Here is a 25,530-nt window from a genome sequence, read left to right on the forward strand (position 1 = left end):
ATGTTTCAGAAGCTCAGCCTATGATGAACCTCTGCACAAATTGGCCAACTGTGGGGTTACAAGATTATGACACAAGGTAAACAATATCCATCGCCCTCTCATCATCTATTCAGTAATCGGCGCTATTGAGATAGAGACTGGAGGGGTTTGATCCGGGTTGATCGGTACCATCTGAGGGCATCAAACATTTTCTGATGGTTTACGTGGACCCATAGATATAATAAAGTCTCGCGCCCTGCCCACCAACATACTACAACACCAATAGGCGAGCTAGATTTGCAGTACCTTGAGCGTTCAAGAATACACTTTCAGTTCGGGTATGACGTCATCGGTGCAAGGAAGTAGACGTGGCATAAAGACGTCGGTAGGCCGTCACCAGCGGTGATCATAAATTCTTTACAGACATTGACAACAGTGGAGAGGAAAGGGAAACATAATAAGCCCATCCCAGACACTGTAATTTTTATAAATAGTTATACTGTTGATCCCCAAGCAATGGCTTCGGCTAATAACGGTTCGGTCGGCAAATGGGAAGTGGTGAAGAAAGGTAAGAAACCGAACAGTACCGGAGAGAAGAGACCTGACAAGAAAACTGGAGGAAGGAAAGCACTTGGCGAATCCAACCTACCTAGGATTGATCCATCTGGTAAGTGACATATCGAAATAACTTGTCGTTTTTTTGACAGATTAATAGACCTTCCTTTAGGGAGCAGGAAAGATGTGACTGCTAAGGGAAAACAAAGGCTAACGTTAGCGGAGCAGAGAACATATGCACGTCCAAAGTCACTAGCAGGAAGGGGAACTAACCGCTAGCTATCAATCCAATGAAATGGGTTCATGCACTTCCACAAAATAATAGGAGCTTTAATTTTAGACATTGTATATACATTGTATATTTAGACATGGTAAACATTGTATTTACAAATTACTTGGCTGATCTTGGATACGAGTAACTAATAACGTGAATAATGACAAACGGCTACTTTGACCAATTGAACGTTGCTAGGTAGCGAGCATAGCTAGCTTTCTAATAGCCAACTATAAGTTGGTATTTTTGTTATTTCACATGCCAGTCAGTTACCCATCTGATGGTCACTCGCTAGCCTCTGCATCTAACAGCTTCAACAGCACTACGTCAGTGGCGAGGTACGCATTCTGGCTTATACAGGGTGAAATGCCGGTAGGATTCATGTAGGGCTAAGCTTAGCGTTGGCTAGTTGGCGAGCTAATAGCCTGCATGATATATCTACATTAGCCAGCTAGCTAACTAGCTAGTTTTGTTTAACGGTTCAGAATGTTGCGAAGAAGTTTGTCCTCTTGGACATGGTGAGCCTCTATGGCGAATGGCTCTGCTAAACCATTAATCAGTTGAAATATTCGGTCAACTCTTGTCAGTGCGCTATCAACATATCCCAATGTTAAAAGCTAGTGAGACGTCATCAGTACTATTTAGCCAGCGCAGCGTTGGTTGACAAACTCCATGTCTAGAAACCATTGACATTTCCATCTGACTTTTTTTTTTAGAGAGAAGTGTCAGTCACATATCCATGGAATAGGTTGAGTGTGTTCATCTTTATACAAATAAAAAATAAACAGATACCTGGTTACATTTTACAATGATTTTCAAGTTGACCCTTAACTTAAAGTGACGTTGGATTGTACAGCCCACTCTGTACTCGGCCAGGTAGATAGATAGGTAATTTGCGCGAGGGTTAAATTGGATGTCGTCTTTAGATAAGTATCACGGATGTCTTATACCTGTGAAGCCACTGGTTAACCCTGAACGTGAGGCCAGGCACTCATTTAGTTGAGACATGTCTTTGTCTAGGTTTAGTCATGCAGAATCTATGCCATGCTCCTACACAGGTAATGTTCAGCACTGCCATTTCAACGTCGCAACAATGGGACTTGGCATGAACCATCACTTAAAAGGCGATGCTGGCTATCGTGGTGGCATTGATACGTTTGGTGTTATAACATGCGGTTGATGTTTTTGCTCTTGCCAGCCTGAGGGTCTCAAGAAGATCATAAGACTAAACACGCTTTTAAAGCAGCGTGCCTTGGTATAAAGACACTCATTCTCCTCGTAGGCGTCCGTTTGTCCCGCATTCTCCTCTGGGGGAAGGAATCCAGCGCTGCCCATTGGAGAGGCCACGGTGTCGGGACAAGGGTCGGATGACAGACTTTCACCGGCCCAACTATTAACGCACGTTCTTATCGGTGCAGAGGATAGCGATCAGGTTCGCAAATGCAGGCATCCCGATGTCATAGTGGGTTTAAAGAAGATTTGCACCAATCTCAACAGAGCCTGATTTGATTCGATTTTGACTGTTAAATATAGCGTCCCCATGAATAACTAGTATGTTTGTAATCTATATGTGTGTGCTTTTTTTGTGAGTGGTAACGAGACCAGCTGTTACCAGTTGGTCAAGGGTTCACTTGGTTTTTAAGGTATGGAACAGTTCAGTTGAGCCTGAGCAGTGTTTCAAAGTGTTGACAAGGGACAGTACACTCCACTTCGAAGTTGTTGGTGTTTTTGTAAGATTTAGTTTTTAGCAACCCCATGTAGAGCTGATGACATGTAAATTCCAAATCCACCAATGAACCTTTGAACATGGTTCAGTATGAGGGCTGCCTCATAATCTCTGCTGAAAAACCCACTTCCAAAAACCTTCATGGTGCTTGTTTAAATGTTAGCTCTTGTGTGGTGTGATTTGTATGTGGTTGTGTGATCAAGCTTAAGCATCTCCCTGACACACCACACACAGTGCTATCTATTCAGATATCCAGATAATCAATGTTTTTCAGTAAAAAAAAAAAAAAATCATCTCACAGATGCTCACCCTTTCCTAAGAAATTGCTAAATGTCAAAGGGGAGTTGCAGGACTAGAGCAGTTACTCCCCTTGCGAAATGCTCAAACTGCCTAGGCCTCCTCTCCCTCTTTCTTTCCGTCTGCCTGTCTTTCTCTTTCACAAACGCTCAAATGGAGTGTTCTCGGGACAGATTCTCAACTGCTCTCTTCCTCTGCAGCACCTATAAAGATGGCGGAGACCATCTATGAAGGCTTTGAGAAAATGGCGAAGAAACAGAACAAGGAACAGGTGCCACCGGCGCCGGAGCCTCAGCAGAAGAAGCCTAAGGAAAGCAAGCCGGCCAAGAAGTCCCCCATTAACGACTCCCCCAAAGCCAGCCGCTATCGCAATCTGGAGGAAGCCGTAAGAGGCGTGAGTACAAACACTTACGTACACACACACACACACACACACACACACTCCAGAATTGTCTGAAGGAGGCCATGTAAAATTGGTGAACACAAACAAGCACACCTTTTTAAGGTCATTCAGCACTGGATAAGATCTCTCTCTCTTTCCTTTTCTCTCTCTCTCTCTTTCTCTCTTTCTTTTTCTCTCTCACCCAGTTGGATGTGAGGGAGTTGAAGCAGCAGCTGGAGAAGAGTCAGACTCTGTTCCCAGAGAACCCCTCGGTGTGGGTGAAGGACCTGGCTGGGTATCTGAACTCCAAGCTGCCTTCCCCAGACAATGACCCCACTCTCAGCACATATGCACACGGTGAGTGATTCAGTTACAATGGTTGATGGTGTGTGCGCGTTTTGTACGTGTTTCTGTGTGTCAGCTGTAGGTTGGTGTCTGATGCATATGTGCCTAATGTATTGAACACTGGGGTATGGTCATGAAATGAAAAAGAGAGTGTGAGTGTGAGTGGACGCAGGCTGCTGTGTAGTCTATTGACACTTGTGTCTCTTCTGTCCCTGGTAGATTACCCATATTGCTTAGCAGGGAAGGAACTGCGTGCCATAATCAAGAATGTGCTGGTCAAAGGCAGCGAGACTTTGCAGGACTTTTTTGACCACTGCCTTTTTACCATGCTGAGGGAGCAGGACAAGCAAACAGGTAAATACACACACACACACACACACACACAGACATGCAGGCTTCCTGCTGAGTTTGCTTGTGCAGTGTGTGAGTATATCTGTGTGTCGTTGTGCCCTCTGTTTATGTGTACTTGACTGTGGTGCTCAGTGCAACTCTAATAACTGTGTCTCCTTTGCCAGGTGAATCGCTCCATGGCTACAGAATTTGCATTCAGGCCATATTGCAGGACAAGCCCAAAATAGCCACCCTCAACCTGGCAGATGTGAGTATAATAGTGAATGTGTGTGTGTGTGTGTGTGTGTGTGTGGTGTGTGGGGTGTGTGGGGTGTGTGTGTGTGTGTGTGTGTGTGTGTGTGTGTGTGTGTTCAGATATCAATCATATTGTGTAAGTGGTGGTGGTAGACATTGGTGCAGTGTGGAGGCTGAATGTGACCTCTCTCTCTGTCTGTCTGTCTGTCTGTGTGTCTGTGTGTCTGTGTGTCTGTGTGTGTGTGTGTGTGTGTGTGTGTGTGTGTGTGTGTGTGTGTGACCTCTCCACAGCACCTGGAGCTGCTGCGCTCGCACCAGAATCGCCCGGTCAAGTGCCTGACCATCATGTGGGCCCTCGGCCAGGCTGGCTTCTATGACCTCAGCCATGGACTCCAAGGTGAGAGGGAGAAACACTGAGTGGGCGTGTGAGAAGATAAAGGGCTGTGGGTAGAGGGGTCAGTAGGGAGAGGAGAAGCTTGGGGTTTTAAAAGTCAATAAGCAAGAAGAGGAACTCATAAAGTGGACTGAAGGAACAGATGCCTTGGGATATTCCTTTCTCTGGATAGAACAGTAGCAAAAGATAAAGGCCATTCTTCCCATGCCCTCCCTTATTGTCTCTGCTCATTGGTCACTCCTCTTCTAAGTGTTTGACATTAGGAAAGAGTTTGGCAGGAGCTGTGTGTGAAAGTTTACTCCTCTTGCTCAACACACACACACACACACACACACACACACACACACACACACACACACACTGTTCCTGAGCTACATTGTGAATCTGTGTGTGTCTCTTGTGTGTTCCAGTTTGGCTGGGCATCATGTTGCCAGTCCTGGGGATGAAGTCTTTATCCTCATACGCCATTGCCTATCTGGAGCGCCTCCTCATGTAAGTGTGTCCCTGTGTGTGCATGTCTCAGCAGTCCTTAGAGTTTGAAGGTCGCTGGAAGAAAAGGGTGTGATTCTAATGCCGTTTCCAGGCATTACTACAAAGTCCTAGAGGCCAAAGTATTGAGCATTTAGAAAATGACATCTGACGGTTTCTGTCAATGTCCAGTTGTTTTAGTAAACTTCTGTTGTTATTAAAGGGTGGGATAAAACATTGATACAGTGTAGTATTGTAGTGAGACAGTGGGACCATGAATTACAATATTTATTGATTTATATTGATTTTAAAATGATTTTGGTACATACATCTACATTGCTTCAAAAGTCCACAAGATGGGACAAGACCTCGTTTATCTCATGCATCACCGCGGAAATTGGAAAGGAAGTCAGTCAGCAAAAAATGTATAGCACCAAGATGGCTGCAGACTTCCAGTTTACAAAACATAACATATGGGAGAAATAAATCACAAAGCATCATTGAATCGTAATAATAATAATAATAATAATAATATCTTTATTTTATATTGCGCTTTTTCAGATACCCAAAGTCACAGATTACAGAGTCATAGAGGGGGGCGGGGGGGGGGGGGGGGGTAGTACAGGTGGCTAGGGATAGGGAAGATCATAGGCTTGGGTGAGAGGTAAGTTTTGAGGCGGGACTTGAATGTAATACTTGCTGTATATTAAAATACAAAGAATCACAATATCGTATCATTGCCCAAGTATCCTGATGGTGTCGTAGCCTCGGTGTCAATCCCCACCCCTAGTAGTAATATAGCAGTGAGAATGTAGTCACACGTTATGGATGTGTTTTGGAACCGTGCTGGTAGAAAATGTGCTGGCACCCTGTTAACAGTGCTATAGATCCTCATTGCCATAGTGTTGCCACAGTCTAGATAAGTTTCACAATAAAAATAGGTCTGTCAACATACTACATGCAGCACTGACGGTAACAGGTGCATCTGTGTGTGTGTCCAGGCTCCATTCCAACCTCACGAAAGGCTTTGGGATCATGGGACCCAAAGAACTGTTCCCCCTGCTGGACTTTGCCTACATGCCCAAAAATGCACTGCCAACCAGGTAACTATTTCTGTAATTTTCCTTTTTTGTCGCTATAACTGTTTCTCTGGAAGCTTCCCTCATTCGGGCGCTCTGTTAAGAGTCTCAGAAATCAGAAATGCTTTAAGTACTGCTGTTCAGAGTCCCCTCCATGATTAAAACTCAAAAATGCTTTAAGTAGCTCTGCCCTGAGTCAAACCCTGGGTGTTGTGTGGTGTGTTGGTTCTGCTGTTCTTAACAGCCATTTTCTATCTTGAAATCGTTTGTGCAGTCTTCAGGAGCAGCTAAAGCGGCTGTACCCACGGCTCAAGGTCCTGGCGTTCGGAGCGAAGCCCGAGACCACGTTGCACACATACTTCCCTTCCTTCCTGTCCAGAGCCACGCCAAACTGCCCTGAACCCATGAAGAGAGAGGTATAGTCTTGGCACTTTGTCTCTTTTTCACTTTCACATCCAGCCCTATGCTCATATCTTCCATTGACCTGACTGGTTACAATGAATGACTGTCAATGTTGGTCACCTGGATGTAAAGAAGATGTCTCTACCACAATGAATTATTTGAAAATGGTCAAATATTTGTACAAAATCCAAATTGACAACGACATCATAAGGTAAAGAGGACATCTATAGTGTGATCATGGGAGAACCATAATATGCAGTTAAAGGCACCCAGTGCAACTTTTGAGGCTTAAAAATAAACATTCAATTTCTAGTCTTTTTTACACATAGTAAGTTTCAATAACTCCATAACATTACATACCGACATTCAAGCAGCAAAGATGAGACGTCGTTGTGTGGTGAGAACTGATAGAAAATCGATAACAACAACAATCGTCGCCATTTTCTTTATTTTTTTTAACCTACAATAAATAAAGCAGGCTTCCAGTCAATGGAAAAATGGCTTCTCCTCACCGGCGATTGTTGTTGTTTACGATTTTCTATCAGTTCTCACCACACAACGACGTCTCATCTTTGCTCCTTGAATGTCGATATGTAATGGTATGGAGTTATTGAAACTTACTACGTGTAAAAAAGACTAGAAATTGAATGTTTATTTTTCATTGAATGTTTACATAAAGTTGCACTGGGTGCCTTTAAGTTAGTTTTACTCATTCACTATGCCTCCAGTAAACAGAAGAGACCCTATCTCATTATGGGTACTTTTAAACTATTAGTTCAAAGTGGACAGAGTGGATGGGGGATGTGATGAGACATTTAGGAAATTTGCGTGAATCCCAGGTAGGCCTACTTGTGTTGACATTTAACATTAGGCGTTCTAATTGCGTCATTGGTACGATGTAGCCTAGTGTTAACACAGCCGTTGGACAGGAGTTATTTAGTAGGTAACGAATATGTTTTGCGGTTTGTAAAAAAAGACAAGTTAATTACAATTGCACCGCACTAAAAATATTAGTCTTCCAAGATCGTTGGTATACAGTGACAGGCAGCCAGCAGCTACACCAGCATGCAGTCTTGAAGTTGCTAATCCGTTAGCTAGCTATCGATAGCTAGCATATATGATAAGTTATTTTAGCATTGTAAATGATACCCAACGTAATGTTAGTTTGCTATAACCTTTTTTGTTTTTACTGTCTATGGCTACACGCTCGCTACGTTATAAGAGTGTAGTTAATAGGGTTGCCACCTGTGTCTGACAAAAAACCTGGACATATTGATGACACGACATACCACGGCGCACCCATGGACGGATTATGAAACCATGGGCCCCTGGGCCTGGCCGTGTAAAAGGCCCCCCACTCTTGTGCAAAACCTTACATTGAATTGACATTGACATTTTTTTTGTTCAACAGCACAATAACTTAATTCACCTGTACCTCAACAGGATATACAGTGCACATATACATTTGCTAACACAGCGCAGGTACACTTAATAGTTAATTACAGTGACTTCATGCAGAGGCTCTGGCTTAGGGGCCCCCTGAGCTCATGGGGGCCGTGGCCCAGTATGCTTGTTCGTCCAATCCATCCCTGGGCCCACCAATATTTTAAACATAAAGCAATCTCATGAGTGGAAACAGCTTACCTAGTTCCTTAGATACTGGTGTGTGCATTGCTTGTGCTTGCCTTCTCTACCTCTCAGCTAAACACATGAGGGATGACATTAGAGTTGCCTAAGGCCTTCTTGATGTAATAATTTCCTTACCTGGTCTTCCATTCATTCTGTGTGTTTCCCTTTGCTGCAGCTATCAGTGACACTTGACAGGTAGCTGTAACCATGTCGCACACCATGATAAGTAGGTCTAGCTGTTAATTCGGCAACAGTAACTCTGTCTGCTGAACATTTTATAATCATGAATGAAATTGCCTTGGTTTGTCTGGTGACTTGAACACGATTCTGATGGTTTTTTGTTTAAGCATGTTCATCCGAAGCAGATTTCACTTCATGCTTAATGAGAATCTTAACTGAGCATAGGTAACATGTAGCAGAAAGTGGATCGCCTGGTGTGGTTTTAGCCACTTGGAGAAATTTCCTTTTTTCATCCAATCATTATTAAAACAAGTGTTACCTTAAATTTTGTTTTTTAACTGGCCTGTCAGTTCAAGTAGTGCCATCCTCGTCCTCAGTCTCCCCTCCCATGTCAACGTTGTTTCTATTCAGCACAACCTACAGTAACGTGCAGTAAGCGATTCAACCTCTTTCACACGCCCTCCGATAGCAAGCATCAGTTGAATTAATGCGCGAGCGAGATTGGCTATGCAACGTCACACACCTAGTGGCCGTGCAGACTGCGCAGGAGAGAGAGATTGAGCATAATGAGATACAACGCATATTTTGAGTGTATGGACCCGCAGGAAAAAATATTTTATGATCAGGAATGTTCATGTTGACAAAGCAAAGCCCATGAAAAACCGGGACATTCCGTGTCCCGGGAGAATTTTGAAGTTTTCCGGGACAGGCTACAAAAAAGAAGGACAATGCTTTTGCTTTTAAGGCGCGCTTAATTAATCTGAAATACCACAAATTCACAGATAAATGTACTTGGCATACATACGTCCTCTGTAATGGTTTTAATGTAAAGTGACCAGATTTCTGAGACAAAATCTGGAGACAATTTCAGTTCAGACGTACATAAACACCTCCAAAACACTGTAATGTTTTTATCTTTGTAAACGAAAAACCGGGGACGTCTGGTCACCCTATCTTAATGAGAATGATGGGAAATGAATGCCCACTATGCAATTAACATGGTTACTAACGTTTTTGCTTATGTGGTTCTCACATTGGTAGGGGTAAATATTTACTTACTCAACCCATAAACAATTTCTGAGTAGTAGGCTAATTGAAAAAAAAGACAAAGGAAATGTGCTGAGTGTGTTTAATATTGAAAACTTGGTAATGGAAGCATAATCTTTTAATGGTTATGGTATAATGTACCTATTGTGCTTGACAGCTGCTGAACAGTCTTACAGAGTGCTTGTCTGTGGATGCGCACAGTTTGGGAGTTTGGAGGCAACTGTACACCAAATATCTTTGTCAGTCGAGGTGAGTCCCAGTGTCACACAATCTTACTGCCCCATCACTCATTTTTAAGTATGTTGACCATAAACTGTCTGGCCTGGTTTTCAGCTTGCTGTTGAGTCATTTGCTGAAGAGCTGGAACACATTGCCGCTAAAGGTACCCAAATTACTCAGAGTATCGGCACAATACAATGAACACATGATGATGGTTTGTTTATGCTAAAAACCTATATGTTTTGGGTGTTTTTAGTTACGGAAAAGCCTTCAGGAAACCATTCAGTCCTTCAGAGTGACTAACGAACAGCTGGGTGACGGTGAGGATGTCCAGGAATGCAATATGATGTGCAATGTAAGACACACACACACACACACACACACACACACAATCCCACACACTTGCCAAATCCTGGACAATGTGAGCTGATGGACTGCTAACTCTTGCCTTCCTGGTTCCTGTTACCCCCTCCAGAAGATACAGATGAAGATGCGGGGACAGGGGTTCCCCTGGTCACGGCTGCTAATGGCAATGCTAGTATTTGCCGTCGGTTTCATCGCACAAGATGTCCGATCGCATGGGTCGTTCTCCGCCTCCACCACAGCCCACTACCTGGAGAGTTCAGGCATCACAGATGCATCCCTTCAGGCCTGGGGCAAAGTCACAACTTACAGCCAGCAGGGCTTCAGGTCAGAACACACACACACACACACACACACACACACACACACACACACACACACACACACAAAAACACAGAAAGACTGACAACACTTAGGTCTAAATACAAGACTGTCAGTGTAAACTAACATCCAAATAAAAAAAAATAACGCTTCTCATTGAAATACTTGCAACTTTTCTAATTACTTTAGTGAAACCTCTTTGATTGTCTGCTTCTAGTTGGCTGGAGGAAAACACACCATATTATTACTCTTTGGCTGTGGAGAAAGTGGGGCCAGTGGTCGAGGACGGTTGGGAAAAGACAAAAATCGCAACAGCCTTCATCGCCACACACACCTCAGAACTTGTGGAATGGATTAAAGAAAATACTCCCTTGTTTATTGAATGGGTGAGTGCATGGTACACATATCATATATCATATCATATATCACCCCCCCTCCCCGTACCCCCCTTCCTCTCTCCTCCCGGCCGACTTCAAGATGTTTTACCTGCTTAGAGTAATTTTATTAATGGAAAAGGAACTTATTAGTTTTCAGATATTCATTTACTTTTGTCCTAATGTAAACGATGATTGATGAATGAATGATGGATATTTAGTTTGCATTGTTAACATTGCAAACTCTGGTGTGTTGTCATGACTGCATAGGTTGTGTTGCCACAAAAATGATACATTTAGTTTTGAGACAAGTCAGTGACTCAGACGGTGAACACTCAGACAGTGCTCTGACTTGTGTGATGCCAAGGTCATCGCGGACAACAACCTGGATTGGCTGTAGGACTTTAATTAAAAACAGGCATACACATAATACAACAATGGGATGTTTAATGTGCTGTGTTAAACCTTTATTGCCAGTGCTAATTTAGCTGTATCTTAACATGCATATATTTATATATATTTGATGTGTTTGTGTGGTCAGCTGAACACCAACACACCGGAGAGTGTGCTTCAGTTGGTGGAGTATGTGAAGGAGCTGCTTCTGTTCCTGCATGAGAACTACATTCTCCCAGCTCTGCACTACATCTTACAGGGCCTCCAGCACGCCTGGCAGGCTTTCCAGGACTCCTGCAAGTTAGTATCCAAAAAACATCTCCACAATACAACTGGTCTCTCCAAACGAGACAACTAGAACAAGGGCTGCTTACTGATATTTTTTTTTATTTTATTAAAGGATCCCCATTAGCTTATGCCATAGCAGTTTGCTAATCTTCCTGGGGTCCACATAAAATCCACATTACAAGTAATACTATTAAGTGTATTATACCAGTACTAGTTACTAATGAGGCATCGGAGTAGACCTGTTCTTGGCATTTCTAAAGATTAACTATGAGAAGTGCATGTGATCAATTCTGTCTGGCCCTTTGGCAGTATTAACAGATTTATTTGATAATCTCCTTTTCCGTATTAGACAAAATAACACTCCTGTGAATGCCAATGCCCACTGGATGGTTAATTCTATTTCTTTATTCCATTCATAAGTGGGATGGATGAATTAATGATTTGTATGATGCTTTTTTTACTGATCATGTGCTTTTTGCTGTTTTGCAGTGGGGAGGTATCGCTCTTATGCATCCAGAATCACATGGTGTCTTTCACCAACTCCACCTGGATTTACCTGCAGGACACGACAGCCTCCATCAGAGACTGGGCTCAGGAGTTACTGTCCCGAGCGTGATACCCAAAAACATATAATCAGTCACAATTTACTTAAAAAAATACACACATATATATATATATATATATATACACACAAACACACCCTCCCCATTACAGAGACTACCTTTGCTTCTGTTGGCCTCTCCAATCAGGGTGCACAGAAACACACACACACACACACCTTTTAGAAACAAAGCTTATGGAAGAGGAAGCAGAGTCCACCTTATTTCACCTTCTTTTGATTCTTTTTCCTTTTCAACAAAATTGCATGATTTTTTATCAGATTGTTTTTCTACTGGTGGGAGAAATGTTCCCTTTTTTGTCTTTTTATAAGCGTTCTTCAGGTGTGCAAAACAGTATTTATTTCCAGCGAGAGTTTGCCAAAAGATAAGCAGACCGCCCTGGACAAGCCGAGCTCTTAGAGCAGAGGACTCACGAAGACCCACAGCGATCTCACACACACAAAAAAACGTGAATAAAGATGTATGATTTAAATCTAGACGAGTTCAGTGAAAAACTCTGATTCTGCCATATTTGACTACTCATAGGTAGTCGGTGACTGTGTGGATGTTTTGTCTGTAGGTTTGTGTGTTTGTGTGTATGTCTGCAGCATTAGAGAGTTGAACCAACTGCTTTGCTCTCTCTGAAAGCTGCTGCCTCCTAATTTAACTTGTGTTTGTGTGAAGCCTGCTGAGGGCGTGACTGAACACTGGACTGCTGCTGCTGCTCCTTGTTGCAGATTTTACTTGAAGGTCGATTCCTTTCAGTAAATGGATGAATGAATGAGCGATTACTGCGCCCACTCCAATACACTTATATAGGAACCCCCTACCCCCCTTCTTAATGTCCCGTATTAGCTTTTCATCTCCTTGAGGGATGATGTCTAAATCCTTGGATGGCCTAGAGAATGAAGAAATGTTGTGAATGCAGGGAAGGAAAATTGTATGAAAATGAATGCATTTGTTACTCTTAAAGTGATCTACGAATAAAGATTTAAGCCTGGCTTAGTGTTTGTGTGTGACGGTTTATCCTAGCAGCTCATGCCCTCCTAGTTTCTTGCCCCCAAGTCACTAATGTGTAATGCATAGAACATCAAGATTTGTTACGATCAAGGAACGGGCTTTTATTTTGAAATACCATATCAGACACAGCATTATGCCTCAAGGTAATTGTGTTCAACATTAGGCATCATGACATAATGTGTAAGTAGTTAATTTAACTGAAATAACAGGTATACATCCACCTAAGAACGTAAAGCGAATGTAACTTAATACCAAGCTAACTTAACCTCGGTCGTCACCCCTTTACACACCTGACACCAAACGAGCAGGACATTACTGTATGGCGCAGAGACCGACAGACTGCATAACCTCGTGCCACTTAAACATCAAGGCTTATTTTTTGCAATTGTTTGCGCCCTCTATGCGGTGAATAAGAAAACATGAAGAGTCGCGCTACCGCCCTGGTGAAAAGGTTTTAAAATGCGTTTAGCGTTCCTGCAACACCGGAAACCACGTTTGTTTTCCCCAAATGTAAATAAGACCGTGTGGAAACAAGCCTTAGCGGAACTGTGTTTCAGGGTAAGATCAGCTTCCTGTTTATAGCTTGTCATGCTACCATATGGAGGAAATGGAGCAGCGACTAGCAGAGTTCCGTGCCCGTAAAAAAACTGAAGCTACAAACAACAGATACAAACAAAATGAACAAACTCCAACTGTGTCATCGGAGAAACAAGCCGTATCCGAGTCGACCACAAACGAAAAGACTGAAGAAAAGCAGTTGCCTCCAAAGGTGAACACATCCAGTGTCCCTGCCACGACAGCAGGGCATTCTCGTGTAAGTCCAGAAGACAACTGCCTTTGGTGATTAGTGCGTCCCATGTTATTGATGGATCACAGTCACCGTTTCATTATGAGTATGTAGTTCAAACATGTGTAGAGTCATTTTGCTTACAAACAAGTCACTAACACAACATTAACCGGTTAACGCAATCTATCTGTTCTGCAGCTGGACCTCGACTGGTGGATGGAAAGCGCCCTCGGACGGTGGTTAGGTGTTGAACGTTTAGCTATTACCAACCTCACTGTCCTCAAGGTGCTGTTATGGTTGGTACTCCTTGGACTTTTCTCAGAACTTGACTTCGGACTCCCCTTTTTCCTGATTTCTCTTTTCTACTGGCTGTACGAGGGGTTGCGAGCCCCCACGGAGCGCCGACCGGGTGAACTCAGCGCCTACTCGGTGTTTAACCCGGACTGTCAGCCGCTCCTTGGTGCTCTGACTGCAGAGCAGTTGGAAGGTGAGATGGGCTACAGACCATTAGCCAACAGATGAAGTTACAGCCCATGCACAAAGAAGAGACTGCTTTTTGCAGCTTTAACTTGACAGGGCAAAACAGAAATGGGCTCCGCTCACTAGCATTTGTATCTCTCAATTCTCTTTGGATAATGTTAGGATAGGCAATTGCAAACAGCCTTTCCTTGGAGTTGTCTGAATCGCACTTTAAAAAAAATAATAATAATAATAATAAATTGGATAATAAAACTGGTCCAATATGGATTAAGTATTTTTGGTATGAAATGCTGTATTTTGTTTTGTATAAAATGCTGTAATGACTCTATTGAGGCAAATGCAGCTGTATGCCTTCTGCACCTGTGGCTGATTTAGTGGCCCAAATGTAAGGCTAACGCAGTTGGAATATGCCAGTGTTCTTCTTGATCTAATAATGCCTCTACTTAAAGTGTAGGGCTAGTGTGCAATTTCTACATTTCTTATTAATATTGGGTCAGCAAATGAAGGGCTGTCTGCTGTGATACGACCTCTTCGATATATGTGCATTTGTGACACAACTGCTACTAATTAAAATCCGGCTGTCAAACTGCTGTGTGCATCCTGTGTCACGGGGAATAGTAACAGTAAACCCAATTAAACATTAATAAAGAAAAGGATTTTAATAACATAAAACGGCGCGTGTCAGGACTCCCAGTAGAGCCTTGCACTGTGGCTGTGGCTGTGTGTTTATTTGATGTCACAGAGCAGAGCCACTCCTCGGAGCATCCAGTGCTCTGGTATCTGAGTGGTGCGCATGACGATGCCGGTGATGTAGGTGAGGTCGGTGCGGCGGGGCTTCTTGTAGATGGGGCAGATGTAGAGCTTGGGATCCTTGGGGGCGGTGGAGTTGATGGCAAACATGTGCACCACAGGCAGGGGCGTGAAGAGCACTTTGGGGGTGGCTTCGATCAGACGGCAGTTTCTGCGGTCCCAACCGGCACCATCAAGGAACAGGCCATACACGTAGACACCCTCCTGTGGTGAAGAGACCAAGAGGGAATTGGAGCATTGAGTAGTTGCCACGCAAGACACCACCACCTTTTTGGTATGGGGTGAGAGATGGAAAGCTCTAGAGGTAGAATGTGTATAGGACATCTAGGAGATGTTCTTAATAGATTGGCTGATGTGTGTTGGTGTGGGTAAGGGCTGTGGGTACGTACGGCAGGTGCAGAGGTGATCTCCTCCTTGATCTGCTTCAGCACCTCATTATGCAGAGTGACTGTGTCCAATGCCCAGCCTTTGTGAGCACGGGTCACTTCCTGTCTCATGGCAGTCAGGAAACCTGTGGAGACAGACAACAGTTAGTACCCACAGCGGAAGAGAACAAAACATCAAAAACATGTGAGTCCTCTCATACACTCAGCATTTATGACATGAGGATGAGCTGTTTTGTGAAACCCAGCTTCAAATTCCATTATCATTGTGTTTAATGGCGTACCCTGGGGATTGAAGAAACCGGTCATCCAGAAGGTCTTGGGTCGACCCTCAAACACCCAGCTTTGGAACTGGGTGTTCTTCTCTACCAGCTCGGTGAACCAGAAGCCTAGTGTGGAGGATTCCCAGGACAGCTTCTTCCACAGGTTGGGCACACGGGCGTCGTACATGTTGTCCAGAGCATCCCTCAGGTTCTACGAGAGAAACAGGAACAGCAGCAGATCACAACACAACAGATCTAACAACAGCTCTGACATCCTTCCCCGGTTAGGACCAAAGATGTACACAAACATGCTAAAGGGTTATGAAGATGGGCTCAGTTGAGACTCCCAAGGCTGTGAAAATGACAATAGGAGAGATACAGCCCTCCCTTTTAAATTCTAAGCTTCAACAACTTTGATTTCCTTTCGCTGTGTTCGAACACCTGCAATGGCCTTGATTTTATAGTACTCCCCCAATCTCTTAACATCAGGAAAGGCTGTTTATCCCTCCTGAAGTAAAGCATGAATATGGAGTTGTCTGCTGTTGTGGTGTGAATGGTTGCCATTTTAAGAACTCTGACCTCACTCATGATGATGGTCCCCTCGATGGCCAGCTTGAGGTCTGTTAAACTGGTCCGCACCACGGCGATGATCCTGTTCATGCGGTCCACCTCTTGTTTTAGGAAGATGTTCATGGAGCTCAGTGCGCCCATCTTCAATAGCCGTGCTTTCACCTGCACATAAACACAGAGTTAAATGATTGTGTTTCACATGAAATCCACTTAAAGCAGCATTATAAAGTTCTGGTCTAAAACTACCAAAGTTACTACATAAAAAGCATGCGAAAAACCTTGCACACACCACCAACAGCCCAGTTGGCACTGAAAAAAAGCTTGCTAATTGGCCTCTTTTGCCGATAATGTCTTGATATGAAGGCTTTCCTTTTCATTTTTGCATAGCATAGACAACTAGCGGGAATGATGATTGAAGATCATACCAAAAGTAGTTTCTTATAACACACCTCAAAAAGTGGCTAATTGTTACATAAACACATTGTGTTGCTTTAAGACAGACTTCTTCTTCCTCTCAGTCCCAGGTAAGCAGCTATGCACTGCGGATAATCTAATCAGATATGATCTGCTGAAGCGTGAAATAAATAAATTTAACTTATTTTATCAGCGGGTCTCCAATAGTTTTATTCCAAGGGAGCAAACATACTCATACTACTATTGGCTCTGTACTGTACATCACTTAAATTAAAAAGAGCCGCTAAGTGAATAAATAGTGTAAAGTGATTTTGTTTTCTCCTGACCGTGAGCCAGTGTTTTAAAACTTGCATGCACATGTGCAGTTAACACGCACAAGTACAAGTGGGCAGTCTGCGCGGAATATGCTGGTGAAGAAATGTGCGTCGTGCGCAGTGTGTGTGGACCTTAACGTAGCCATATACACGGGAGTATACTTTGGACTTCGGCAGCAGCTCTAACATCCAAACGTTCAGCCTGTGAGGGTTACAAACAGCTAGTCTGGCATATTGAACATCATTACAATACACATATGGCTGTGCCCACCTCATGAGGCACATAGTTGGGAGGCAGCTTCTCCAGCATGTCCGATGCCAGCCTGTAGACAATGGATTCTCTCGTCTCCCCAGCACCTCCACCACTCTCCTTGGGCTGGATGTTGGTGATGGTGTACAGCACTTCGGCAGATGTGTTAGTCTGGTAGCTGAAAATCATCACAGAGGTGTAATAACATTACAGAGAATTTGACCTGTATTTGGTGTTCGGGTTGTGTGATGGATTTCAGGGGACCAATTATTCTTCACATGTTCACTGCAAAAATGACCAAATCCCTAAAAAGAGTAGTCAGGGTTATGCTTATTGATGGCTAATGTTGTTTGCGTAAGGGCCGCTGAGAGGAGGGCCTTACGTGATGTCAGCGTTGGGGTGCAGACCAAAGACCTGGGGTGTGTCTGCGGATGGCAGGGTCGCGATGTACTCCATGTACTGTTCCAGTGTCTTACACACAGGGATCTTATAACCCGTGTAGTAGCAGAAGGATGGATCAAACATCTTATCGTGGAACCACACCTGTCAAAGCAAACAGAGCGTTACAGCTATGGGCCATCTTATACATACAGTACATAACTGAAAATAACAGTATATTATTACATTTATTTGTAAAAAAAAAAAAAAAAAAAAAACACCACAGTACCCTTGTAAAGCAGTTGAGGAGCCTCTTGTCGTAGTCGTCTGTGACTCTGCCTCCATACTGCACCTCTCCCAGCATGTAGCGGACAGTTACCCATGATACGCCCTGCAGAGTGAGGGCATAGGTCAGATAGTGTTGTTGGAGCCCCTCCAGTCTCACTACAACAGAGAGGAACATGCTTCAAACTCACCTTCTTGGGGCTGCATTCATCCAGGTGGTTCTGCACAAACTGGACACTGGCTGTGAAGTCAGCCGAGTTAAACTCGTAGGGAATGTTCCAGCCCAGAGGCCCAAACTTACGGCGCTCCTATATGTTAGACAGGGGATATGAGGCAATTCAGTATCTAACTAATCTAAGTACGCCCTACCTACATAAAGTATGATATATGGATATAGTGTATGGGGCAGAGTGCCTCACCTGGACTACAGTGTGCATGAAGGCCACCCCATAGAGCAGGGGCTTCCACATGGGCAGGTTGCTGACATCCAGCTGGTCTTGAGTGATGCCTGCAAACGTGCGCTTCAGGCCAGCACGGACACCCTGTGGCGGGTCGTTGGTGAACTTGATGGAGGACTGAGAGACAGTGAGATGTCAGAAGACCATACATGGATAGGAGACCATATACAGGAGCTAAAATATACCAAAATACACTACACTCCAGCAAAACTACCCATGTATATATCTTCAAAGTGCTGAAAACATAAAAAGAAAATAAATCCATTTGTAGTAGTACCTGCAGCAGAGTGATGGAGAAGCGATCGTGGGGCTCAGTAGTGATCCATATGCGGAATGTGGCGTGCATGGTCTCTACTGTGGTCACTGTCTCCAGCAACTCTTCCATAAAATCAAGCCCCAGATGGCAATTCTGCAGCAACACCCAACCTCCCTGCTCACACACACACACACACGCACACATGTTAATGGTCATGTGATGGATACAGTTCCGTGTAATTTGAGAGAGTGTGTTTAGAGTCCATCACCTGTGCTATGGATGTCTGTATAAGCCTTCTAGCATGCACCTCCTGTCCCTGTCCCATTGATATGGCCCTGCATTCTATACATACAAACAAAAAAGTCTGAATTAACTAATCTACACTGTCTATGGTCAATTAAAAGTTCACAGGTTAGGGTTTTTCCCCTTACTATAAATACCTGGAATAGACAATGTGGGCCTATGGCCATCAGCTTACCCAGATGTAGTTTCTTAGCCAATGCCTCAATCTGATTGGTGGGGTCAGAGCCCATAGACAGGAAGCAGACAAGAGGGGTGCGAGTGTCACTCTCCTCCCAGGTGGCCTCCAGGCTGAGAATGACGGGCTCTGCAAAGCGCATGCCCAGCGAATCACCCACGTACCTCCTGGCCTGGGAGAGGGTGCGATCTGGGCACCAGGACCTAAGAAGTAGGTGTCACTTCACAATAAGCCAATGCCAGCTTTGAATTCAAGATCTTCAGACGGAATGAAAGACTAAAAAATTACTTTGCAGAATGAGTATTCTACCAACAGCTGACTTTATCATAATAGATCCCTAGTACTATGATATAAGAAGATGGAAGTGTTTTTATCCCGCAAACGATATAAAGATGTTTATCTTAACTCTGATTAGATCGGCAAAACATGACAAGACTTCTCTCCTGGCTGATTTCCAGTACAAAAAAGACTAAAGGTATTAAACGTACTAAAAGTATTAAAAGTTTCTCATCTTTTGTGTTGTGTGTAAGTTTCGGTCACCTGATCAGCAGCAGCCTGTGGAAGACATCCAAGGAGTCATGGTATCCATCAGGAATCGTCCCTTCCTCTGGGTAATCCAGGTCAAACCACATCTTCCAGCCCTTTTCATTCCGTGACACCTGCCAGGTGCACCAACACGGCACCAATTCATCATAATCTACAGAAGGTCTTAACCTAATATAATAAACAAACCCTAGCATACACCTAAATCAACAATTTATCACACTGCTACAAGCTAACATTTAAGCTCTCTTAGATGCAAATCAATCAGATGCTAGAATGCTAAGCAAGCTGTGCATGAGCAAGACTATGTGTAGCTTTAAGTGGGTGTATGTGGGTCAGACCTGGTTCATGATCTCAGTGAACTGAGGCAGCTTGCTGAGCTCCACCAGATTGAGCCAAGTCATGTCTTGGATCCAACGGAATGGCTTGGCTGGACAAGCCTTCAGGTCCAAGGCAGCTCCACCTAGTACACACACACACACACACACACACACACACACACACACACACACACACACACACACACACACACACACACACACAGATACCCTTGAATCCCATCACTTGTTTCTACTGGAATATGCCAGCTGTAAGTCTCTCCCATGCATGTACCTTTGATTAGGGTCTGGAACTCATTGTGCTGGATGCTGCCTCTCTGTAGATCTATCTTGAGCGCTAGCAACAGAGTAAAGATGAACTTGTGGTTCTCATACAGCCCGCGCACCGTGTAGCGGAACACCTCGAAGGTCAGGTACTCAATGATGTTTGAGATTCGTTTCTGAGTCAGAAGAGACTTCTCTGACCTGCAGTCCAAAAGAAGCCATTAAGTCTAATTAAATGATTTCACCTTTGTAAATGTCTTCATGACCTTATAAATGAAAACATAAATGAATAGAATAGAATGTACCACAATAGAATAGATCTAACCAGGTAAACAAGGCAAACGAGTCATGAATGAAGGACTGAATGTGAAGCTTGCCTTTCTATGGAGAGATCAACGAGCTTGAGGAACTGCGCTAGGGAAGTCTGGTACATGACGTTGACCATGCTCATCTCTGTGATGAGGAAGTAGAGGATGCTGCCACGAGAGGCTGCAGGCCGGTACTCTTCCTGTGCTGTGATGATCTTCACCTCTGTCTCCGCGGCGATGTGTAGCTTCTCGTTCACTTCTCCTGCCGTCTGCTTAGTGACCCTCAAGATGCCAATCATGGACTCATCATCCACCAGAGAACCTTAACATACACACAACCAGATTACATCACATACAATACAAGCAAGAGATGCCAAAAATGAAGGCAAACGCAATTAGAGCTATGTAGCAACTTCAGAGAAATCCCAGAAGCACAACCTCAGAAAACTTGCAGACCTGAAACATCACAAATCCAGTGAAACATCTCACATATCATATGGATAAGGAAAGAAAAAGGGACCTTTGTAAGAGCACAGAGTACAACAGAGGGTAAGTACCTTTTGTGCTACTAAGTTTGTACAACAGGTTATCCTCTAGCTCCTTCATCTTCCTCTTGTTGGCTGTCACATCTTTCATGAGTTTTAGTCTTTCTGCCTCCAGTTCCTAATTAGTCATACACAGCACACACATGAGACTATCATACACTCGAACACACAGAACACACCATACTACACATGAGAATATCACACACTCAAAAACACAGAACACACCATACTACACATGAGACTATCACACACTCAAAAACACAGAACACACCATACTACACAAGAGACTATAATACACTCAAACACAACACAGACACACCATACTACACATGAGACTATCACACACTCAAAAACACAGAACACACCATACTACACATGAGACTATAATACACTCAAACACAACACAGACACACCATACTACACATGAGACTATCACACACTCAAAAACACAGAACACACCATACTACACATGAGACTATCACACACTCAAAAACACAGAACACACCATACTACACAAGAGACTATAATACACTCAAACACAACACAGACACACCATACTACACATGAGACTATCACACACTCAAACAGACACAGACACACCATACTACACATGAGACTATTACACACTCAAACACAACACAGACACACCATACTACACATGAACATGCTGTGCCCTTACTGCTAAAGGGCGCAGAGAAAAAGAACAATACAAAGCCCCTTGGGGATCTTACGTATTTCTCAGCCAGGACGACACGACCCAGCAGCTGGTTCTCCAAGCCCTTCATGGTGACAGTGAAGTCAATGATGGAGGTCTTGGCACTGATCTCAGGAGTGTATGCTGGGTTGGGCAGCTTGGTGGTGATGTAGAGCCTGAAGCCACTCAAGACGTCTGTCTCCTTGTCTCCAACTTTAACCTGAAGGAACGAGGAGCTTAGTCACACAACTGGACAAAAACACACAAAACATCATGTAAGCATTAGCTGCAAAAGTGTTCAGAGCGTGGGCATTGAACTAGAGGCATGAGGTGGAGCAATGGTATTTAAGTGCTAGATGCAAGAGAGAGGAGAGGTTTCTGTGTCACCTTCAAAGTGGAGCCAGACTTGATGAAGTTCTTCTCCAGGACATTGTCCAGTGCAGGGTCCAGCTCCTCACGCACATCTTCAATGAGCAGTGGCCTGCCCAGGGACAAGCTGTCCTCCAGATGGGTACGGAAGAACCTGTGGTTCAGGGACGTCACCTGAGGAGCAGACACAACGATAAAGAAATCAATAACATGATGTGTGAGTTGGGTGCCCAACATTATTGATTTACATTCGTTACGTGAACTATCGATGAATATTGATTAGTGACGTGACAATGAATTTTAAATCAAAGACATAGTACTTGCTTCTGGTAGGCACTTGCACAGTATAAGAGAGTAAAAGAAGGCCTAAAGCACAGTACCTGCAGGTCATTGGCTTTCTCCTTATTTTTGATCCAAGCCTTTCCTTGAGTCTGGGGGTCAATGAGCAAGGGGAATCTGGCTGCTTTTGTGACAATGATGCCATTCTGGACAGACAGGTCATCTCCTGGAAGCCCCTGCAGGTTCCACTCACTGATCTGAAGGAAACAAAAAAATAGGAAACTCTATGAGGCTCTCTCTGGCCTTTTCAGGGACTCGACCTTCTGTCAGGCTGACGAGGGGTGTGTATGAATGAGGATATAAGCTCGTACTGTGGGCTGGTCCACCAGCATTGAGATCAGGTTGAGGTTCTCAGTGAAGGGAATCTTCCATTTACGGAGCTCAGACTTCCAGATGTCCTTCAGCAGCATGTCACGGAAGCTCTGGTTGAAGGGTCCGCAGTAGGACAGGAAGCCTGTGAGCTGGAGAACATCTCCCACCAGCCTACACAGACAGAGAAAGGCAATTACTTATACACAGGGAATGAGTCTCAGAGCATTGCCCCAGTAATACTGACCTTTAAGATGTAAAGAGGGCCCTATGTCCTCACTACCCCTAGGCCAGTGAGAGAGAGAGAGAGAGAGAGAGAGACAGAGAGGAGAGAGGCCTACCTGTTGATCTGTGATTTAAACTCTTTGCTCTGCTCTGTCCAGCGGACCCTCTCTCCACTCAGCCCATCAATCAGGGCGGAGGCTGCCTGCATCTTATTCCTGCATGAGGCTGCATCATCCAGCAGGTCCTGCAAGCCATCGACAGCTCTTTTACTCAGCTCTGACTCATCTTTCCTCCTAAAGCAACTCCTACACATATCCCTCCTCATTGCGTTCATACCCCAGTGGCACCTTTACCCTCAGAATCAAAATCCTCCCACTCTGGGACCTTACTATTGTCACTGAGACAAGAATGTTTCCTATGGCATGATATGCCACTTGGCTCTATGGCTATTCAATTGTATATCGGAGTAGTAGAATTCTACTAAGTGAGAAGATCTCGCTTAGAAGAAAGCTCCTACCTGCTTCTCCTTCATCGAAGCATCAAATTTGGCCTGCACAAGGTCCAGCTCGGCCTGTTTCTCATCCAGCTGGGCCTGGGCTCCCATCAACTCTGCATTGGCGATTGTGAACTTGCCCTCTTGGATCACCAGATTAGCCTAAACACACAGAAATACACACACATTCATCAGTGTCAGTTCTCATCAGTGCCAGCTCTCGACATTTTGTGCACCCAAGACCACGATCATGAAAGAAAAAGTCCTTGCTGTTGCTCGAGTTTACCTTTAGGGGCAGGACCTCCTTGTTAATGCCAAAGAAGGTGGCCATGGCCTTCGTCCAGGCCAGGAGACCTGCCACGTTACCGCAGACCTTCTTGGCATTCTCTAGGGTGTAATCTTCCATGACAAAGTAGGGCTCCAGCAGCTCCACCATCTCCTCATTGATGGTGTCTTTAGGGAACTGCTGGAGGGAGGCCATGAAGCCACTGGCACTCATGAGCTGTCGAAGAAGAGACAAGCTTAGACTGGAGCTCCTTATGTACAAGCTTTGAATGTATGCTGCAAAAATCTCGTAATGTTAAGAAAATTGGCACATAATTGGCTTTTGATTACTTGGTTTAGTGTAAAAGTGTCTTGAGTCCAAGGCATTAAATTACATTATGAACCAAATCAGAGTCTGCGGAAATGAATTAGGCCTAGGCTATCTCTGATCTGGTCTGTGGAGGTTATACCTTCAAAGCCTCACTCCAAGAGGGCCTATGGCAGGGCCTCTCAGGGTCCATGGTGATAGTGTCCAACCTCTTTCGGAAAAGCAGCAGACTGCAGTCCATGATACGCATAATGAGGTGAGGGGGCTTGGCCAGCTTCCTCACGGTGGCAATATCTGAAGCTTTAATGGTCTGCACACGACAAACAGAATTTCAGTTTTTCTCATACATGTGATTTTTTGTTTAACTTAACCATGAATTACGTAGCTTTTTGAGTAGCCTAATATATTTGTATGCCACTGCTGAGATATTAATACAAAGCAAATGTGAGGTAATGCAAACTCAGGCCTACATTCAGGGCTGCTTCAGCCTCTTCCAGGGCAGGCTTAGCAGCCTCCAGTTTGACCTCGGCATATGCCTTCTCCTTCTCAATCCCCTCCACAATCTTCAGGGCCCTGTCCTTCACCACCTGCACCGCATTCTTCACCACAGAGGCTGCCTCGGCACTAACCGTCACCTCTGCCAACACCTATTAGCAGCACACATATGCAGCGCTGCTCTCAGTAATAACACATACAGGTGTATGAGCTAGGTAAGGGATAATGTATAGAACGCCGGTCATTGTCGGGAAAATAAGCCCCGACAGGGCGAACAGCACCCCGACGCGAAGCGGAGGGGTGTTGATTCACCGTGAAGGGGCTTATTTTCCTGACAATGACCGGCGTTCTATACATTATCCCGCTTATTATACGGCTAAAACTAAAAAAAATACTTAACACAGTGTGTCTTTTTACAATGTATTTGTTTTTGTTACTATACGTAGTGTTAAAAAGCAGAGAAATAGTTCGACAAAGACGTTGAACTTCAAAGACAGTTGAAAATTCTTTAGAACACAGCTGCTCAACCGTCCGCTGAAACTCCCTTGATAAGTTACCGTACTACTTGCGGAGTGCTACGAAAGATGTGAATCAGAGGCAAAAAGGCCACTTTCCTTGACAGCGGTCATTAAGTGCATAGCAACGGTCAGTTATCGGAAAATAGTTGACCGCAGAACGTTGGGAAGCCCCATTCAAGTGAATGGAGCATTCTACAGCATTAAGAAGAGCCGCGTAATAATAGGAAGTACTGCATTAATATTGTGGGGACTGAGCCAGGAGAACTGTCCAGGGGTGAAAGAGCCCCTTACCTTGTCTGCTCTGACAGAAGCCACAGCTAGCTCCTTCTCCTTCACCACCAGGTCTTTAGATAGCTGTGCCACTGATTCACTGGCCTCCACCAGTTTGGAGAGACCTGCCATGCAAACACATTGGCTGAAATGACTCGCAAAAATCTCAACAATCAGGTGTAT

At 44.2% G+C, this 25,530-nt stretch overlaps 3 protein-coding genes across 3 annotated transcripts in view; 2 read left to right on the forward strand and 1 right to left on the reverse strand.

Annotated features, from left to right (window-relative positions):
• The first annotated feature begins 365 nt into the window (after nucleotides 1-365).
• On the forward strand, nucleotides 366-12,396 carry tmem214 (transmembrane protein 214). The gene is made up of 16 exons (XM_080854631.1): nucleotides 366-646; nucleotides 3,032-3,225; nucleotides 3,420-3,570; nucleotides 3,778-3,912; nucleotides 4,074-4,156; nucleotides 4,435-4,540; nucleotides 4,948-5,029; nucleotides 6,007-6,108; nucleotides 6,359-6,500; nucleotides 9,500-9,591; nucleotides 9,676-9,724; nucleotides 9,818-9,916; nucleotides 10,037-10,251; nucleotides 10,463-10,631; nucleotides 11,161-11,312; nucleotides 11,790-12,396. Exons 1-16 carry the CDS (start codon nucleotides 496-498, stop codon nucleotides 11,914-11,916), a joined length of 2,049 nt encoding a protein of 682 aa, XP_080710757.1. The 5' UTR covers nucleotides 366-495; the 3' UTR covers nucleotides 11,917-12,396.
• Nucleotides 12,397-13,517: 1,121 nt separating this feature from the next.
• saysd1 (SAYSVFN motif domain containing 1) lies at nucleotides 13,518-14,747 on the forward strand (the record flags this gene model as incomplete). Its single annotated transcript, XM_080854521.1, has 2 exons — nucleotides 13,518-13,733; nucleotides 13,905-14,747. The coding sequence occupies 2 exons, from the start codon at nucleotides 13,518-13,520 to the stop codon at nucleotides 14,226-14,228; spliced, it is 540 nt and encodes a 179-aa protein (XP_080710647.1). The 3' UTR covers nucleotides 14,229-14,747.
• A 165-nt stretch (nucleotides 14,748-14,912) lies between these two features.
• LOC308377749 (dynein axonemal heavy chain 8-like) overlaps nucleotides 14,913-25,530 on the reverse strand; it is a gene marked incomplete at both ends in the record, with an annotated part of 32,401 nt that continues 21,783 nt past the window's right edge. Inside the window, 27 exons of the mRNA XM_080854486.1 lie at nucleotides 14,913-15,200; nucleotides 15,386-15,507; nucleotides 15,664-15,853; nucleotides 16,222-16,374; nucleotides 17,212-17,368; nucleotides 17,573-17,733; nucleotides 17,858-17,959; nucleotides 18,045-18,161; nucleotides 18,273-18,428; nucleotides 18,589-18,741; nucleotides 18,836-18,909; nucleotides 19,046-19,248; nucleotides 19,586-19,704; nucleotides 19,930-20,051; nucleotides 20,201-20,391; nucleotides 20,568-20,820; nucleotides 21,056-21,161; nucleotides 21,775-21,957; nucleotides 22,125-22,280; nucleotides 22,487-22,642; nucleotides 22,757-22,928; nucleotides 23,096-23,223; nucleotides 23,497-23,634; nucleotides 23,759-23,974; nucleotides 24,207-24,374; nucleotides 24,535-24,711; nucleotides 25,369-25,472. Coding sequence (XP_080710612.1) covers nucleotides 14,913-15,200; nucleotides 15,386-15,507; nucleotides 15,664-15,853; nucleotides 16,222-16,374; nucleotides 17,212-17,368; nucleotides 17,573-17,733; nucleotides 17,858-17,959; nucleotides 18,045-18,161; nucleotides 18,273-18,428; nucleotides 18,589-18,741; nucleotides 18,836-18,909; nucleotides 19,046-19,248; nucleotides 19,586-19,704; nucleotides 19,930-20,051; nucleotides 20,201-20,391; nucleotides 20,568-20,820; nucleotides 21,056-21,161; nucleotides 21,775-21,957; nucleotides 22,125-22,280; nucleotides 22,487-22,642; nucleotides 22,757-22,928; nucleotides 23,096-23,223; nucleotides 23,497-23,634; nucleotides 23,759-23,974; nucleotides 24,207-24,374; nucleotides 24,535-24,711; nucleotides 25,369-25,472 — 4,265 coding nt within the window. The remainder of the gene's footprint in view (nucleotides 15,201-15,385; nucleotides 15,508-15,663; nucleotides 15,854-16,221; nucleotides 16,375-17,211; nucleotides 17,369-17,572; nucleotides 17,734-17,857; nucleotides 17,960-18,044; nucleotides 18,162-18,272; nucleotides 18,429-18,588; nucleotides 18,742-18,835; nucleotides 18,910-19,045; nucleotides 19,249-19,585; nucleotides 19,705-19,929; nucleotides 20,052-20,200; nucleotides 20,392-20,567; nucleotides 20,821-21,055; nucleotides 21,162-21,774; nucleotides 21,958-22,124; nucleotides 22,281-22,486; nucleotides 22,643-22,756; nucleotides 22,929-23,095; nucleotides 23,224-23,496; nucleotides 23,635-23,758; nucleotides 23,975-24,206; nucleotides 24,375-24,534; nucleotides 24,712-25,368; nucleotides 25,473-25,530) is intronic.

The sequence above is a fragment of the Sprattus sprattus genome (assembly GCF_963457725.1).
Source record: "Sprattus sprattus genome assembly, chromosome: 16".
NCBI classification, from domain to species: domain Eukaryota; kingdom Metazoa; phylum Chordata; class Actinopteri; order Clupeiformes; family Clupeidae; genus Sprattus; species Sprattus sprattus.

Excerpts from the sequence above, each read along its gene's own strand:
- tmem214 (XM_080854631.1), top strand. The coding sequence starts at position 496 with ATGGCTTCGGCTAATAACGGTTCGGTCGGCAAATGGGAAGTGGTGAAG. Across the intron at positions 3,913-4,073 it reads GGAGCAGGACAAGCAAACAG|GTGAATCGCTCCATGGCTAC; the intron begins GTAAATACACAC and ends CTCCTTTGCCAG. Across the intron at positions 9,917-10,036 it reads AATGCAATATGATGTGCAAT|AAGATACAGATGAAGATGCG; the intron begins GTAAGACACACA and ends TACCCCCTCCAG.